The sequence below is a fragment of the Oryza glaberrima genome, chromosome 1, assembly GCF_000147395.1.
Source record: "Oryza glaberrima chromosome 1, OglaRS2, whole genome shotgun sequence".
NCBI lineage: Eukaryota > Viridiplantae > Streptophyta > Magnoliopsida > Poales > Poaceae > Oryza > Oryza glaberrima.
Window position 1 is genome coordinate 23,182,037 of NC_068326.1, and position 11,209 is coordinate 23,193,245.

At 41.9% G+C, this 11,209-nt stretch overlaps 1 protein-coding gene across 2 annotated transcripts; it reads right to left on the reverse strand.

The window, feature by feature from the left end:
- Positions 1–2,343: 2,343 nt before the first annotated feature.
- On the reverse strand, positions 2,344–10,964 carry LOC127771744 (uncharacterized). Of its 2 annotated transcripts, none has more exons than XM_052297684.1 (8): positions 10,441–10,964; positions 5,536–9,076; positions 5,344–5,419; positions 5,147–5,214; positions 4,993–5,058; positions 4,816–4,905; positions 4,092–4,268; positions 2,344–2,737 (listed from the first exon to the last, which is right to left on the reverse strand). In XM_052297684.1, the coding sequence occupies exons 1-8, from the start codon at positions 10,809–10,811 to the stop codon at positions 2,702–2,704; spliced, it is 4,425 nt and encodes a 1,474-aa protein (XP_052153644.1). In that variant the 5' UTR covers positions 10,812–10,964; the 3' UTR covers positions 2,344–2,701. The 2 variants fall into 2 exon arrangements, with proteins under 2 accessions (XP_052153644.1, XP_052153636.1); XM_052297676.1 differs by having other exon boundaries at positions 5,147–5,217.
- Between the last annotated feature and the right edge of the window lie 245 nt (positions 10,965–11,209).

The following is an 11,209-nucleotide window of genomic DNA, read 5'->3' on the forward strand; positions in this document are numbered from 1 at the left end:
TGAATATTAAGTAAGGTCACGAAAAACAAAAAGCTATTAGCGTATGATTAATTGAGTTTTAATTATTGCAAATTTAAAAAATGAATTTATTTGATATTTTATAGCAACTTCTATATAAAGTTTTCACACGAAATGTGCCATTTAGCAGTTTAAAAAGTGTGCTAATGGAAACCGAGATAAAATCTGCATCTTAATGAAAAAAGAACCGGGTGTCGCTGTGTCAGTGTGTTATCCTGAATTCCTGATATATATTGTTGTGGATTGATCGAGTATTCAATCAAGTTTCCTGCGTATTTTGTTACCGTCACTGCAATAGAAACCCTTTTTCGTAGCACTACCCTTTTATTTTTTACTTGCGGATTTAATACACTCTTATAAAGATACTTAAGAGGGATTGTGGTCACCAATCGCCGGCGAAAATCGATTTTCGCTAGCGGCCACTTAAGATATTTTTACAAGCGGATCTCTTAAGCGAATGCCAGCACTGGCGGTCACTAAAGAGCACCGCCTTTAAAATCTACAGCCTCATAAAAAATTCGGCTGCGGTAGGTGCATTAAAAAACCACGCACGGCAAAAATCCTCAGATCCACTCCTCTCCTCTTCTCCTCTCGATCAATACTTCTCCTTTTCTCCTCCCTCACCTACGCACCACCGCCTCACTCCTCTCCTCCTCCCTCCCCACCAGCAGCGGGTCCAGCGATAGCGGCAAAGGGGAGGGGTGGTAGCGGTGACCGGCGGCGGCAACTCCCAAGTGCGGGCGATGGATCTGGTGGTGGCGGACGGGCTCGGCGGAGTGGGGTGGCATAGGGAAGCTTGGCTCCTCCCCTCTCCATATCCGGAGTGGGGTGATGCAGGGGAGTCTCATCTCTCTGGGCTCGACAGTGACGACTGGCGGTGGCAAAGGGGATGGGGTGGCAGCGGCGACTCGCGACAGGAGGCGGACCAGCGGCGGGGACTCCTGCGGGCGATTGATCTGGTGGCAGCAGCCGGGTTCGGCAGAGTGAGGTGGCGCAGGGGAGCCTAGCTCCTCTCCTCTCCAGATCCGTAGTGGGTGGCACAGGGGAACCTCCCCTCTCCGGGTCGGCGGCGGCGACCGGTGGTGACCGGCAGTGGCTGGGGCTCGGCGGTGGCAAGAGAGCCGTCGTGGCGGGGTTCGTCAGTGGGCGGTGCATGCGGCCATGGCGACCAGCGGCGCCGATTTTTATTTTTTTACCCTAAAAAATGTTTTCACTGGCGTTCCTCTTAACTTGCTGCCAGCGAAGATGGTATTTTTGCTAGCGATTGTCTTAACATGCCGCCTGTTAAACTTGATTTTCCCTGGCGGTCAGCTAACCGCTACTGAAAATGCATTATTTTCACTGGCTTTAGTTCGTTGGCGGCACCGTCGGCCGCCAGCAAAAATCTATTTGTCACCGGCAAAAATGATTTTCTTAGTAGTGCGTATGTTTCATGCTCGATAAATTGAAAAATGTATGTACGTATTTGGTTGTGTCAAGCAAGGTCCAGATCACCAGACTGGACAAAGAAATTAAGAAAACCGAATAAATTAAATACAGGAGATGCGGCGTGCACATACGTACCGCTTGTGTCATGAGCATCTTGAATGTATTAAGCAGGAACGTCCCTGTGTGGACGCGGACGACATGTTGCTTTACGCGAGAATTGAGATAGATACAGGCATGTGGGAATCGGTATATGTGTGGTAATTCGGACAATATACCAAGCTTTAGCAAAAACATCTTGTATTTTTGTAATAATAGGTAAAGATTGAGAGAGCTTGTAAAGGAAAGGATTCGTCCGCCGTAATACGACCGTTGAGAGTTGTCAGCTTTTAGGGCCAATTTGGGCCATGTCTTATTTAATCCATGGAAAATGTTCACTTCAAATCCTTCATATATATCAATCTAAATATCTTCAGATTACCTATTACGGCTCTACTAACAAACTTGCTCTTGTAAAACCTTAACCGTGGCAAGTGGCAACAATATTTAGATAGCATATTCGTTGGGCTTTGGGAGTGTAGATTGGATATGAACGAACTCTTGCTGTTCAGTGCTACTCCCGTTTTAAGTTTTTACTTGCAATGTTTGACCACTCGTCTTATTCAAATTTTTTTTGCAAATATAAAAAACGAAAAGTTATGCTTAAAGTACTGTAGATAATAAAGTAAGTCACAAATAAAATAAATAATAATTTTAAAAAATTTTAAATAAGACGAGTGGTCAAACGTTGCAAGCAAAAACTCAAAACCCCTTGTATTATGAGACGGAGGGAGTATTTGGATTGCGAAATTCTGTACAGGTTTGCAAAACCTAAGAATTCTCCAGCTAAATCTGTGCTACTGTCTTCAAAAGAATCACTGATGCTTTACTATTGAATTGATATTCTTTTTAAGTCAAGAATGGCCAGAAAATGCTTTCTACGACTGCATATATTTACATAGGTACCAAAAATCAACATCAAGGCTATATAGTTTGGATCTCTCGTTCTGCCAAAATTAGATTTTATTAAAACAAATTTTAGAGCCTAACAATATGTAATTTTGTTCAGATCACATATCAAAACCGCTCTCCACAACGCTATTCACAGTTTTGTTATCGATCATTTTTTATCATTAGGCTTTGAAATTTGTTTAATAAAATATAATTTTGGTAAAACTAGAAAATCAAAAATCCAATTTATTGTCCCCTACATCCCGAGCTATCGCTCTTCGGAATTGAATTTGTTCCATGCCTCCTGCACATAGCAGCATATACCAATCAGCCTCCATTTATTGCATTAAGTAAATATAAATACATTACCTAGTCAAAACAAAATTTCCAGGTTTTATGGGTGTTTTCAGAGATGAAAAAAAAAAGGCTTAGTTTTGCAGTTATGTTCCATACAGATTCTGGAATGAACAAGCTTTTGAAAATAAAAATTATACCTACTGCGGGTAACTGGTGAGCGCCAGTTTCCAGCCAAGTAACCGCAATAACAGGGCTTGTAACGTGTGAAACACAAGGGACTGAAAACAGCCCACTCAAACCAGGAACCAGCTGGATGCTAAGAATGGAGGATGAAAAACAAGGTAGAACTTGTTGGAGCTGATGAGCATAACGAATCCAAGCTTTCATTTAATCCCCATGAGAGGGATTGAGGGGGAATAATTCAACACCCATAATAGGTATGGAATAAATCCCTCCCAATTTTCTTGCTGGAGAAATTAACCGAACAAAGCCTTAATGGGTTGGATCATAGGGGCGATGATTTACTTCCCATAGCCATAAACCGGCAGTCTAATTTCCCCGTTCGATAGCTACTACAGGTCCTATGCAATCGATCAGCACTTATAGATATCCCTTCAACACAAATCATTGAAAGAATCTCAGATGACACCAAAGCATGAAAGCTAGTTAGAAAATGGATTGCTAACCAGACCCAAGTCCAGATAAGCTTTTATCTAAGCAGGTCCCCGTTGTTAACCAAAAACAGGGAAGCAGGTGGATAACTGGGCACAAACAGCTGAAGTCAAAACCATATTGCTCCAGATGAAAAGTAACAAGCATATAAAGTCTTGGGTTACAATCAAATTTGTAAGACATAGTGCTGCTGCATAAATCTCAATGATGATGGCTTTCAAGATCCATGTTAGAAGTTGCTTGGATAATGCCTATCATAAAATGACAACAGTTGGAGAGTTGGTAAATGCATGAAAGTCAGCATGATGTCAAACTAGGTGATCTGAGTTCAAGACCTATCTGAACCATTCTGATAGGGAAAAAATAGTGATAAGAGTTGAAGGGTCCCAAAAGCAGGGTTTCAAAACCCGGGGGTTTTTTTTTTTCTGGAATTACCAACCCTGGTAAAATCTGGGTTTTACCAAGACAAAAAATTTAGTACTCTTGATGAAGAGACATGGTGAAAGGTAAACAAAATTATGGTCCATAATGCAAATGTGATGCACTTTAAGAAGACTAAATGATAGCCATCAGGCATCAGCTATGAACAAACTTCTCTGAAAATTAGCAATTGCTGATAAGTAACTGGGGGTGGAAATTCAAAGATGAAAACCACAAGAATATGCATAAGATGTGAACAAATAATGTACCTTAAGAAGATCAAACACCTTCTCACAAATATATTTCTGTCTGATTGTAGCACCCCTTTGTTGTAGTTTATCGGGATGGACACAAAGGGTTGCCCTTCTATATGCTTTCTTGACAGCAGTTGCTGTAATGAGATCTGTGAGGGGAACCGATTGCCAACCACTATCTGAACCAAGGATCTGCCAGGAAAAAGGTTTCCATGAGTTGACTAATATCCAGTTTAGTTCATCTGTGAAAATTCAAATTCAACATGACTGTATAATGATGCAGTGCAGAATTGGTCTAAGCAAGTAAAGCGTAAGTCAGTTCAACTGATAATTTCCATGGGAAGATTTTTAGCATCAACAAAACTGCAAAAAAATGTGCAAGGACTTGATTCACTTATTTTTCTTTTAAATATGCTTGTGTGTTACTTTGTCCTTTCTGACAATATTTTAACAGCATAAACATACAAACAATTGGGCCATTTATACAATGATTAGGTCTAGTTTATATTGTTAAGTGGAATTAAATATGCTGTCCTTAGAAGGCTGGGTGTTGTTCTTCGAGTCATTTCTTCATTAAACATCCTGGGATGAATTTTAGAAGTGAACGTAATTTACTTGAGGCCAAAAGTAAGCATATTAAAAGATCTAGGAAAAGAAATTAGCATAACTGATAAACTTGAGTGGAAGTTAAGAGTGGTCTAAAACTCTAAATAGAAGTCCCGCAAATAAAAGTATTTACATATTGCAATGTAGATAGCAATGCTCGCAGATTTCCTTCCTTTCCATTTGACCATCTCTTGACTTCGGGGTCAAGGTATTCAGCTAATCTCTGTACAAAAAGAGACATGATTTTAGAATAGAAGGATTTTGCAAAACAACAAAAACCTTTTTTTTTTCTAACTACTACATGTATTACATGTCTCTCTGCTTGCTCTCTCTGAGCCAGCATGTCCCGCATATTCTTTTCAGCTAGAGCTTTGGCCTGAAATTTGGTGATGTTAAAGAATTGAAAACAACAAATAAAGAGACGATGCAGTAGGCAAAAGAGTATGCAAAACATTTCAGCATACCGCTCGCTCAGCTGTGCGATGTTCCCTCTCAGATCTTGCTTTATGTCTCAGGGCTGACTCAAACTCAACTACTGTAAATAAATACGTTACAATAAGTTTTGACAAGTATAACTATGAAGAAATATTACAGCAAAGATAAAACTGACAAAGCCTCCCCTTCTTATAATAGAAATGTTTCAGGATGTTATTACCAATACCTTGATTACTAGAATCCGTGCTTCTTTCATAGTTATTAGAAGCTGTCTTCTGAAACTGTTTGTCCAGTTGATTATCCTGCATCAAGAACATGGATGAGATACTACTTAAAGGTATTATTACTAGATGCTTAGACAAATAATTAAGTATTTAGTTTGGAACTGTAGTGTAAAAAATATAATGACATTAACTACCTGATTAGTAGACTTGAAACTGTCCTTGAAGGAGGATCTAAATCTTTCCATTCGCTCCTTTGCATCTGCAGCAGCTTTTGCCTTTTCAATTGCTCTCTCCCGAGCTTCAGCAGTTGCTCTCTCAACTGCTGCACGTTCTGCCTTTAGTCTAGCTTCTCTAGAAGCCTTCTCAGTAGCTGCTTCCGCAGTTGCCTTCTCCTCTTTCTCTCGAGCTTCTGCAGATGCTCGTTGACGTGCTAAGGTAATCCTTTCCAATGCTATTCTTTCAGCCTTTGCACGGGCCTCAGCAAATGCTCTCTCATGTGCTTCTTTCGTAGCTCTCTGAACAGCAAGTCTATCTTTTGCTCGCTCTCTCTCCCGTTCCTTCTCTTCTTCTAATTCTCTTCTTGACCTCTCTTTAGCTTGTTCCTTTTCTCTTTCCATTTTGTATATTTCTTTGTCTTCATCTAGTCTATGCAAGACCTCCTTCTCAGTTTCTCTCAGTGTCTTTTTCACATTTTCCCTCCCTTCAATTCTCTGACCATCAGGGGTCTCATCTATCAATTTCTGGACAAAATTCAATGTAGTGTTCTCTGTAAATTTAGGTACAATGTAGCTGTCCAAATGAAAATATTTCTGATCCTTTACATTTAATTTTGACTGTTTATCCTTGTCATCTCCTTCCATTTTACTTCCAATAGCTTGCCCTTGTTCCAGTGCTGTACTATTTTCTTCTGGAAATTCTCTTTCTCTGAAATCCTCTCCAAGGTTTTCAAGAGGGGTGCTCTCATCAGATGTCTGAGCAGCAATAGACTTGTCAATCTGAGACAAGTGCTGCATGCTAGCAGATGACTCTAAAAATGAAGCATTCAGTTCTTTTGAGCATGTGCTCATCTTCGTGTTAAAATCAGTGCCATCGTCAATAATAACTTTAGTTTCAGAATCATTACCATTTCCATCATTTATTGCATTAACTCCTGCATATGCATCATTTGGTCCTCCATCGATACCACCTTCGACAGATAGCTGGCCCTCTTCATGGCTGAAAATTTCTTCCACCTGTGACTTCTCGCTATTATCTAACCAGGGATCTTTTGCTGCTTCTTCATTACCATGAGATACAAGATCCCCCATTCCGTCCATTCTGTTTTCAGAGTCTTGTATCTGATCTGAATCTTCAACAGAATTACCATATGTACTAACATGGGTTTCCATCACATTAATGCCCTCCACAAATGCATTCGCTTCTTCTGCTTCTTCATTTTCATTAGCACTAGCACTTTCCAAAGTAATGTTAGCTTCCCTTTCCAGAGATCCAGATTTTTGAACCACATCTCCTTCCAAAGTAATATAAGCTTTCTCCTCAGTTCCAAATTTCTTAATTTCTTTGTGGATGAGTGATTCTGGAGGTGCTTCAGTTATTCCTATGTTCTTATTATGCGGGCGTAATTCATCAGAAAAACTAAACATCTTTTCTTTCTCAACAGTTTCGGTCTCTCCATGAGCTGTACTCGAACTTTTCTGGAAATTTGGGGTTTCATAATATTCCACCGACTCTTCTAATTTTGATACTTTCACTTGACTTGCCTTCTTTTCATCAATATTTTCATTACGAAATTCATGATATTCCTGTAATATTTGGCTCTGCATCTCATCAGCACATGGAACCTCAAGTGCCTCTATATTGTTGTTTTCTTTGTTAGATTCTCCTAATGATGTTGTTTCCTTAGAACTAGCATCAGAAGGACTTTTATTACCATTGCAGTGACCTCCAGATATACAAGACTCCAAAGATGCACCGGGTATTTCTGGAGCATGTAGCTTTGAACTATCCACACATGAAATCTCAAATGCCCCATCATCACCATATCGTTCTTGATAATTTTGTGCCCCCACACATTCTTTGAAATGGGTCTCAGTTGACTCTTGGTATGTGGGTTTTTCATTGCTAAAAGAAATTTCTGGAGCAGTAGGAGCCTTGCATCCATCCTCCGTAGAACCTATAGCATATTCTCTCAAATTTACATGTTCCATTCTCAACTCTGCTATGTCACCACCATCCCATGATTTTCCACACCCTACAAAATCCCCTGAAGTGGTTTCTCCTTTTCCTTTCTCAAACTGGCCGAGCTTGCTGGAGGGATTTGTTGTCTGAACATTATCTCCTTCACATGTAACTGAGTTAGTTTTGCATTTCTGGTCAGGGCTAATCAGTTCATAAAATTCAGCACCTGATGTCCACTTTCCTTGTTGTTCTAGTTTAGAGCCACTTTGCGCTGTATGCTGAGGCTTCCTTGGTGGTAGAACCCCTTTTTCATTGTGATCACAGTGAGTTAAGTTAACTGCACTGCTGTCTCCATTCTTATTCACCAAAGCTGTCTCCTCATAGGTCTTTTCCTCTTTCACTATCCTTCTCATGGTCAGCTTTTCATCATAAACACGCACCTCTTCAGGTGCCATACTTTCCTTAAGTTCTGTCGATTTTGTGCCTCTATGATGACCTGGCTTCTTTCGAAGTTTAAAACTGTCACCTTTTCTCTCCATCAATTCTTTGGCAGCTTTTAACCGAGCTTCAGCAAACTCCATTGCTTCTTTGATAGCAGCAGCAGCAGCAGCTGAGTTAGTACTGACTTCAGAATCTCCATTTGCTTTACTTTCCTTTTTATTAAGCAATTTGGATGGTGGCATTGATGGTGGCTGTACTTTGATGGGTTGTGTGTGAAGCCTGTTATTTGGGACCCTTAAGAATGGGTAGTCAGGGGAAGGTACGTCCTCACTTGATGCTGAATGGGTGCTTAACCTCTTGTGGTAATCTTCATCTTCACAATCAGTCTTAGAAATGGGATGACATGTTGGTGTGTGCAGGTTCTGATCAGCCATAGGATCACTACTAGCACTCTTCACACTTGAACTTGATGGGAAAGTCAGGCCCGTGCTTCCTTTTTCACCATTTGCTTTACTTTCCTTTTTATTAAGCAATTTAGATGGTGCCAATAAAGGCGGCTGTACTTTGATGGGTTGTGTGTGAAGGCTGTTATTTGAGACCCTTAAGAATGGGTAGTCAGGGGAAGGTACTTCCTCACTTGATGCTGAATGGGTGCTTAACCTCTTGTGGTAATCTTCATCTTCACAATCATTCTTAGAAATGGGATGACATATTGGTGTGTGCAGGTTCTGATCAGCCACAGAATCACTACTAGCACTCTTCAGGCTTGAACTTGATGGAAAAGTCAGGCCCATGCTTCCTTTTTCACCATTTGCAAATGTATCACAGTCCACTACTACAACTTGATCCATTGCTGACTTGTTTGACATATTGCGAGAGTCAACTACATAACTTATCGGAGGCTCCACCATACAAGTAGTCATTTTAACTATATCATCTGGTCTTCCCCTGGTAGCCTTGTTATATGACATACTAAACTGTTTCCCACTATCCGGAGGAGAGATTGGAGAAAATTCGTCTTCATCAAAGTGTTGGTCATAACCTACAGTTGAATAGTGTTGATGGAGTATAGATGGATCAGCATCTAGTTGGCCAGATTCTTTTCTGACTGATGACCTGTATATATGAAATTATTGGCCATAAGTTTAAAAGTAACATGTGCTTTTGACATATTATAATGAAAAAAGAACTTCAGTCAAGCAAATGTGAAGAAAAATAGCAATAGAATTAGCACAACAAAGCAAGCTATCCACAAGTCATGTTTTTTGCGATATTGTTTCAAATTTTAAGATGAGCTTGAAACATTTTTTTTCTCTTGTATCCTCGTTTATCTCACCTCTTTTCTTCAGCATATACGAATAAACAGTCATGCCAACTATTACCATTCTTAACCTTAAAAACATTAACACCATTAAAATCATGGTAATTTCCCACTACTATTCACTTGGTTTTATAGCCTTCTTAACTGCCATGATGACCACAATACATCTTGTGAAAAGAAAGAGAGTAGTACTACAATGTGAAGTCCACACCAAAATAAACATTGCTAGACAGACAATGGGGTCCACTGCTAGACTAGGTAAGAATAGTAAAGGGAGAACGCGATAGGGCAGTAAAGCAGCAATTGGATCTAGACGAAATTATAGGGCTAAGGAACAGTGGTAGATCTGATAGTAAATGTTTCCTTGAGAAGTTATCCATTTTGGTTCAATTGTCTTTTCCTGTGCAATTTCATAGCTGGATTTACCTACCATGAAGTACATAAAATTAAGAGTGATGAACTCCAATGAAGACTACAATTTCTACTATCTAGAGATTGAAATCGTTACTCCTTTCTCATTTTTACAACAAAAGGGTGCTTGAAACTCCTGGACAGAACATTTCAATAAGAAGATCCTATGATAGAAATGAAAATACATAGCAACCTCCTAGATTCTTTCAGATTTGCAGAGAAAAGACATCACTTCGTCCGAAAGAAACCACCTTTGTGAAAAAGAACTGTCTATGGAACACGGAGATGTATACCATATCTGGACTCTCCAATCACATTAATTACTCCAAAGCATCCACTCAAAACGATGACAAATTAGCACTCGACCAAACTGAGTCACCTTTATAGATCAGAAAATTGTGATACACGTAGCACAGAATTGACGCACCACCATGCCCATTTACTGAAAGTCAAGCAAACACTGAAGTAGGGACTTGAGGTTATGCTAATTAGTACTAAATAGAAAGTGGTTGTGTAGGCAGAATTTGAACCCCAAATAGGCACACTGACACTCTCGTCTGAATTTGCTAAGGGAACTTGCTAGGGAAGGGAAGCATCAGGAAACCTTCCACGGTTCACCAAGAGATCTTCTGATCAGCTTAATCGGTCTAATTTCTAGTGGACATGCACATGCTTACCCAGGAACAATGAGCTTTACAAATATCGCAACGGGGGAAAAAAAAGGTAAAATGAGGAGGGGAATTCGTACCTCGAGCTCTCGCTCGACGACGCGATCTCCGCCGCCAACGCCACCGCCTCCGCCAGCAGGTCCTCGTAAGGCTCCGCGAAGTCCCCGAAGTCGAACCGGCCGAAGATCTCGCCGTACGCCCCTGCCCCGGCGCCGTCGTCGCGGGCGGCGGCCGGGGGCAGGTCGAGGTAAGGGATGGAGCAGGAGGCCGCGACGCCGCCGAACACCTCCCCGTAGTCCGCCGGCACCCCGTCGAACGCCGCGGCGAACTGCGGCGGCCCGCCGAACACGTCGCCGTACGCCGCCGCCGCGTCCGTCGACGACGCCTTCCTCCGGTGCCTCCGCCGCTCCCTGTGCCGCGGGGGCGCCGCCGCCGCCGCGAGCTCCTCCATCCTCTTCCTTCGCGGCGAATCGGAGAGCGCGCGGAGAGGAGAGGGGAGGGGAGGAGGAGCAGCGGCTGCACAGTGGCACGCGACGCGCCGCCGGCTTTAGAGTTTTTCGGGGGTCGAGACCTCGGGGACTTTGGAGTTTGGGGGGTTTTGGCCGGGAACGTGATTACGTGGGTGGGTAGGTGGAGCCGGTGTGGCGGTATTAGTATTTTTTGGTGGACAAAGTGGGGCCCGGTGACCAGTCACCAGCGTCCTCGTGTGGGGCCCGAGGTGGAGGTGGCTTTTGTCCGGGTGCGGCCTTGCTGTACGTCAGGCAGGGCCCACTGGGACGGCTGACCGGGGAGACCGTTGCTCTCTGGGTTGCTCTGCTCGAATATTTTTCATACTTTCAGACACTTTTT

Coding starts and splice junctions, on each gene's coding strand:
- LOC127771744 (XM_052297676.1), bottom strand. CDS start 10,811: ATGGAGGAGCTCGCGGCGGCGGCGGCGCCCCCGCGGCACAGGGAGCGG. Junction 5,218..5,343: donor CACGGATTCTAGTAATCAAG/GTATTGGTAATA, acceptor ATTTATTTACAG/TAGTTGAGTTTGAGTCAGCC. Junction 4,906..4,992: donor GAGAGCAAGCAGAGAGACAT/GTAATACATGTA, acceptor CTTTTTGTACAG/AGATTAGCTGAATACCTTGA.